Below are 7,603 nucleotides of genomic sequence, written 5' to 3' on the forward strand. Positions count from 1 at the left end.
AATCCAAACTAAATTTATTCAATCCGTAATCAAAACCATTTTACTAATTAATACGGATCGGATACGGATTGGATTGAAAATGGTTTGGATAATCCAAACTAAAAAATATTTATATATATCAACTTGAAATTAGTCATTTTTTTATTTTTTATTTTTTATTTTTTTTTTAAAAATTCGAATTTTTTATTATTATTAAATTTGAATCTGATAAATATAATAAAAAATAATTAAAAAAAATAAAAATAAAAATAAATATCGTTGTCAAAGTGATGATAAGTAAAATATATATTATATTAAGATTAAATTTAATTTAAAGAAAAATAAATTAAAAAATACATTTTTATTTAGATAGTTTGGATAATTTAGATAATCCTAATCCAATTTGAACTCAATCCGAACCGATCTCAATCCAATCCGAAATATCCAATTCGAATTAGTATTTAGAATTTGGATTGGATTTCGGATTAATCCACCCAATGCTCATCTGATCACTATGTTTTTTGGTTACCATTTGTTACACTAGAAGACTTAGTAGAATTTTTTAGTATTGAAATATCATTTTAAGAAATAATTGAAAAATTTTGGATCACCAATTAGAATGTGGAAAAGCATAAAAACATAATGTTTTTTTTTGGTCTATTCATAACTAAGATACCGATGTCACCTACTATTATTTGATTAAACTGAATACAAATTTTGTATCATTTAAAATCTCTACTATTATCAAACAAAATGAACAAGAAAAAATCTCTACTATTATCAAACAAAATGAACAAGAAAAATAATAATCTCCTTATTTTAAGAAAAAGTATTTAAATTGATGTTCTCCCAAAATATAACTGAGTAAATGTTTCAAACATATAACTGAATCCAAAATAGTTTGGATAATCCAAAATAAATTGTTTCAGGTTATAAGAAAGTAGAAAATTAATATTTTCCTAATGGGACTTATAATATAATCTTACTCCAAACTAAACTACTTTAAATCTAGTGAAAGAGAAAAAGAAAATTAGGATTATAAAAAATTGGAGTTGGGTAGATTATCAATTGACACGATTCATCTATAGCTTATTAAATAGAGTATTAACAACTCATTCAATTAGTTACACCATACTAATCCAAATTAAAAAAATAAAATAATAATAGGGGTCTGAAATAATAGGATAAGAAAGTTAAACTGTGTCATTCGGTTAAGTGGATATTAGTTATTCAGTTAACTTTAATTATTAAATTTACTTCATTATCTTATATATATTATTAATTAATTTGACTATCCTTAAATTTAGATAAATATTATCAATTCAATAAATGATATCATTTTTTTTTCAAAAACTCAATCAAATAAATTTTATTTTTAATTCCAAGTTTATCCACTTCTAACATAAAAATAAAAACACTGAAATTATTAAATAAAAATTATGAAATTTACATTTTCATACTATTGGAATAATATATCTAATTTCAATTTCATAATCTAAATGATAAAAAAAAACAACAACCCCAATTTCAATTCCACTTCAACACTAGTTCCATTATTAGTATTGTCATTATAACTTGCCCAATTGAAAAGAAAACACATCAAACAAAAAAAATTGTACATAAAACACATCTTATTTAAATAAGTTTTTTACTTCATACCGGTGAGGCCGTCCTCACGTCTTTGCTCCGCGCTCCATCGTGTGATTGTTCGTTCTTCCACATAAAAATTCTCTAGACACGACGAAAACTCACAAGGTTCTTCCTTTGAGTTTACATGAATAGCAAGCAATGTCTTTGCCACGCTTCCACAAAGTCGAATTGCACATTCATAATCTGACCAAACTCTCAACCTTCGCGCAAAACAATCCTCTTTTTCATACAGAACAAGCACAGCATACTCCGAATGCACCATAGAAGGATGGTGCCTATACGCAACATAATCCACACCATATTGAGCTCCAGACCTTACCACCCAATTCCTATCACGAAGATGAGAATAAACCTTAAACGAGTAAGGGAAAGTTTCTCTTTTTGATTTCATGAATTTCCATAGCTCGTCGTCATTTTTCGAATTTCCTTCTTCATCAAGGATCTTAAGACATTTGAGACTGTGGGAGAGGTAAAAGGCTTCCTCTAGAGTTAACTGAAACCATTGATTGTTTTCTTCTTGTGCGGTTCTAGTGGGTCGACCAAAACAGGCACGACTAAGAAGCTCAGCTTGTTCTGCTCCAACTTCAAGAAGGATAACGCAACCCGAGAGGAGTCCATGAGAATTTGTTGACTCAAGTAGTGAAGATTGAAGCTGTGAAATTATCTTTGACATGGGATCAGAATGAGCCTTAGCTTCTGCTCCCTTCCCCTTCCACCTTGGACCCATTATGCCTATATATATTATTGAAAAACATCCGAGGTGTTAATGGATGTTTGAACACAACAAAAAAGCATGAATGAAAAAGAAGAAGAAAAAGAAGAAGAAAAAGACGGAGGAAGAAACGGGGATAGATTGAAAAAGGAACACAATGCAAAATTACCATCTAAATAAGCTCATAAAGAATTTACAAATACCCAAAAGGTTCCTGTGAAAAATATGAAAAATACTGCAAACTTGAGAGGATAGCTGATAAATTTTATCATTACAATACAACTCAAGGTCTTATTTAATCTTAGTTTATTTAAATAACGAAATGGTTATTTTAAAATAATTTTATTTGATTAGAAGTTATTGAAAATTGGATTATTTGGGCAAAAAGTCATTATGGATATTAATATACAATGTAATTGATATTGTAATTGATGAGATTGATCAGTAATTTAAATACTTGGAATGTTGGATAGTGGGTTATTTGAAATAATATTAAATAGACCACATCAAACAAGGACCCATAGATTAGGAAACTATAGCAAGTAAGGGCAAACTTAGTTTTAGAAACGAAGTGACAGAATACTAATCATAAATCATTATTAACTGATGTTGCAAACAAGAAGGGCAGAAGAAACTTTTCACTGCAAGGAGATTGAAAGCAGAACAGCAATCACCATCTGGTTCCGGGAGCTTTAGAAGAGAATGATGAGTGGGAAAAAATGGACAAAACGAGCTAAGGAAGAAGAGAGTGGAAGAAAGGGGATCATAAGGTGTCGTTCCAGTAGAAAGAAAGAATGGGGCTGTTATTTCTGTAAATAGGGTTAGGCTTTATATGGAATCGAGTGGAGGGGCTATTCTCTGTTTGGCTGTCAATGAAAATTTGATTGAGATTTATTTGATAATGGAATTATGCGATTTCAATAAAAAAAGAAGGAATTATGTAATTTCAGTTGGGTTGGAAGTTGGAACCCTTTTATCAAGCTTTGGAAAGGTACAATTGCAATTAGCATAACCCAATTTAGACCCGTACATATTTTAAAAATATCGAAATAAATCAAGCATTTTTTAGAAAACTGTTGATAGGGTGAAAGTTTGTTCTTCTGTCAAAGAAACCATTTTGATTCAATTGTACCTATTCCTGTGAGCCAAGCTTTCTATATTTTTATATTGAACTATTCCTGCCTATGTTTGTTACTTAACATTTTACTAACGAATGCTCTTTAATTTCCAGTTATGTGTGTTTCATAACTCTGAGAGATGAACTAAGAAGCCTTATGCTTCCTAGCACAGGAGATAGAGTATGACCACTTATATCAGAATGGCGTTCTAAGAAATGTTATAATGTGTATTCTAATCGATTATATAACGCTTAATTATTGGCTGATTTCTCTTTTCAAAGTTGGTTAGTTCGACCAGAGCCTTTAAGTTCTCCTTCTTTATTTTTCTGATTAAGTTCAACCAGAGCTTTCAAGATTCCATTCTTTTACAGACTTTGAGATCTCTTTTAAAGGAGTTTGAATTCTGAAATTCAAGAGACTATATATTTATGAAATTCATTTTCAAATACATAGTAATCTAGGCTGAAAACTTCAATTGTTTCTTCGAAATAGCTTAAATTAAAAAAGTAATGTGAACATACAAATACTCAACCTCTCAAACATGCATTATCTCTTCCACCTACGGCTTACACTAGTTTTGTTATAACAGTCTTGAGATATTGATTGACAGAATGTCGACACTAATTTCACACTATGTTAATATTTTTGTTTTCTTTGGTTTTATGACAAGGAGGTAGTGTGTGATCCAAAAGCTATCATTGGTGAAGTTTCCAAGACTCGTCATGCTATACAGTAAGAACTGCTCGACTCTATTATTGAAGATTTTTTTTCTAGAATGTAGCTATCTAATCCACGGCCCATGGGTATTTTGAAGGAAAAAATACTAGACAATTTAGGGATGTAATTGTCTGCAGCTAGGGCCACTCAAGAGTATTCTTAATGGCTCGCCCATATCAAGAAACTCGGAGACTGAAATCTAGTGTAGAATATTTAATAGAAACAAAGAGATTTAGTTCCCACCACCTGGAATACTACAAGGTTCAACTCTCATTCCACAATTATTGTTTCCCCTCTTATTGGTCTATCTTTAAGCCCCAATGAGATGACATTATTATTGTCCTGGGTTTGCTAAAAGGAGCACAGCATAGACATAGTTTTTCCGTTCAATAATGATAACATATAATAGTTAGAATAATAAGCGTCTTTAATTGGAGACTGAGTACTGCTAGAATACCCACACACGGAAAGACTAGAAGCAAACCATAGCAATTTCTAGTTTATATAACCGCTTGTCTGCGCAATTATTCATCTTTTTTTTGGTATGCTGCAATCATAAAAGCTAATTGCATCTATTAGATTATAGTTAACCAAGACTAGCAGCAAACCATAGCATTTACTGGTTATAAAGCTAATTGCATCTAATAGACTATAGTTAAACAAGACTAGCAGCATTTACTAGTTTTTATAACCGACTTGTCTGCGCAATTATTCATCTTTTTTCCCATATGCTGCAATTATAAAAGCTAATTACATCTAATAAACCATAGTTAACCAATCTAGCAGCAAACCATAGCAATTACTAGTTTATATAACCGATTGTCTAGTTTTTAAGAACATTAGCATAAGAAATCAAATTGAAAAGTGTATTCTAATGTCTGTTTCAGGGACGCAAGAGATAGCAATCAATCATTGAGCAATTTTTGCATAATTTATTCCGAAATTTGTTTTCCGTTTTCTGCCTTTATCAATATAATTCTATTAGTAGTTGGTTTGTTCTTCCCAAGGTAATGCCTTTGCTTTTGTTTGAAAATTTTGAAGTGATTGTTATTCATCAGTTTTCACAAGAGAATCAAAATGCTTTAGTTGAACAACATTGGGATTAGCTGAATAATTGTCTTCTTTAACTTCATTTGTTACTAGAGCTTCTAATTTTTCTTCTCTTTCAGCCCTAATCCTGTTAAGGCGTGTCTTATAATTTGAAGGGATTCCCACTTTAATAAGCAAAAAACTTGTTTCTTTTGAGGAGTTTTAGTAAAAGTTGACACTTGAAGGACTGTTTGTTGGGTTTTCTTTAGGGGGTCGAAAACTGCACTAAACTACATAATCAAATTGGAAAGGGACTTAAATGAAACCTGAGGAGTTAAGGACTAACCTAAACAGTGTAAGCTAGGAAGCGAAGGTGGTTGAGACGTCGGCTACGGGAGGTGGCTGATACGCCGACGCCGGCGCCAGGAGATGGTTGATACGCCGGCGGCGGAAGGTGGTTGAGACGTCGGCGGCGGGAGGTGGCTGTAGGGAAAGTTCTGTGAGAAAACAGACTGAGGGTTTTGAGTTAGTTTATTTTGGGGTTAGTGCCTTTTAATCAATATTATTTTTTTAATTTATTGAATCTTATTTGTGGTGAATTTTTTTATTAAAATTAAGAAGTATATAATATATGCTTTTTTTAATTAAATAATATATTAATTATAAAAGAGTATATGAAGTTTTTAAATTTGATATTATAATATATATAAATAAATATAAGAGATTTTAAGTTTAATAATTAATTAATAAGTTCTATCACTTAATTTCAAAATACATATTAATTTAAATCATAAATATTATATATAAAATAAGTAATATATATATATATATTAAATTCTCATATTATACATATAATTTAATTATTATTTATTTTAAACAAAAATAATAAAAGGATCAATATAATTAGAGAAAAATCAGTTTGATGCATTGTGTTTTACATTTTTTTTTTTATTAAATTTGAAAAAAAAGGACAACGTTCCACAAATACTTAACCATTTAAATAGATGCAGAACTTGTCGTCTGATGGGTTCGAATCTATGACCTTAGGGTGAGAATATCCACCACTTGTTGCCGCAGCTAAAAGAGGGGATAAAAATATGGCTACAAGGGGTTAATCACATAACCCGCAAACACACTTAACTAGGCACATAACTTGTCGTCTAACGGGCTCAAACCCATGACCTTATGGTTAATATTCACATCTTGTTATCGCTAAGATAGAAGAAGAGTTAAAGTTGGGACAACCTAAGACCTTAGGGTGAAAATATTCACTTCTTGTTACTGTTAGGCTAAAATAATATTCACTTTTTAAATAATTAGTTAATTTATTTAAACTTAAAAAATAAATAATTTAAAATAAAATATTTGTAATATGTTGTTTTCAAATATATATATATTATTTTGAATTTTTAATAATTATATATATATATATATATTATTTTATATTGTTCATATTCATACATAACTTCATCTTAATTAGTTATTAAAATATTGTAAAAAATAATTTTTAATTTTTAATCTTGATATATTATTTATTTTTAAGTGTGCAAGTGGTAAAAGTTGTCTTTAAAGATAAAGTTTAGGGATTTGATTTTAACTGATAATACTTCAAAAAAGTGGAGATAACAATAACAATGAAATGTTAGGTTACTTCTGATTAATTCAAAATATTTATATATTTTAAATTTTTGTATGTTTTTAATTTTACAAAGTATTAGGTTTCTTTTTACTTGTGTGTGAATTGTCAACTAAACAACAAACTGTACTAATCCCTCCCTTAAAGAAGACCAAACATGCAATACGATTATATATAAAATGCACATTTACAAATTTGAAACAAACAATACTTATCATTTTGTCGTCGCCCTCATAATCATCATCATCTTCATCAATTTTTTCGTTGACAACATATATGGTCTAAACATGAAGGGCTTTAATGGTTGAGACAACCTAGTAGTCGCCTTACTCCTCTCATTAATCGTTATTTTTGTTATTCATCAAAAAGAAAAAATGATAACAAATTTGATAAGGAGATATTTGTTTAACTTTTTTTCATCAGTTTACTGAATTTACCTTCATTTCTCAGTCAACCAAATGTATCATTTCTTACATAATATACATCTCATATTTACTAATCTCAATAACCTCACTATTGCACATAACTATCTCAACATTACCAACATCTTTTACATTCATTTTTGACAAACCAACAATCTCATCATATCACTAACCTCTTTATCTTAACCTCTTCAGTAGACCAACAATCTCATTCATATTTAACCACCAATATTTTTGATTTTCCAATTAGTCTCTCATATTATTAATCTCTCATCTTATCCATCGGCAAAACCAACCACAAATCTCTTATCACTGACAAAGCCAATGATTGTGACCTCAC

At 29.8% G+C, this 7,603-nt stretch overlaps 1 protein-coding gene across 1 annotated transcript; it reads right to left on the reverse strand.

Moving 5' to 3' along the window:
* Window positions 1-1,423: 1,423 nt before the first annotated feature.
* Window positions 1,424-5,716, reverse strand: LOC124942002 (tRNA-splicing endonuclease subunit Sen2-2-like). Its single transcript, XM_047482406.1, has 2 exons — window positions 5,552-5,716; window positions 1,424-2,361 (listed from the first exon to the last, which is right to left on the reverse strand). The coding sequence occupies exon 2, from the start codon at window positions 2,354-2,356 to the stop codon at window positions 1,628-1,630; it is 729 nt and encodes a 242-aa protein (XP_047338362.1). The 5' UTR covers window positions 2,357-2,361; window positions 5,552-5,716; the 3' UTR covers window positions 1,424-1,627.
* Between the last annotated feature and the right edge of the window lie 1,887 nt (window positions 5,717-7,603).

This window comes from Impatiens glandulifera, chromosome 6 (assembly GCF_907164915.1).
Source record: "Impatiens glandulifera chromosome 6, dImpGla2.1, whole genome shotgun sequence".
Lineage (NCBI taxonomy): Eukaryota > Viridiplantae > Streptophyta > Magnoliopsida > Ericales > Balsaminaceae > Impatiens > Impatiens glandulifera.

Coding starts and splice junctions, on each gene's coding strand:
- LOC124942002 (XM_047482406.1), bottom strand. CDS start 2,356: ATGGGTCCAAGGTGGAAGGGGAAGGGAGCAGAAGCTAAGGCTCATTCT.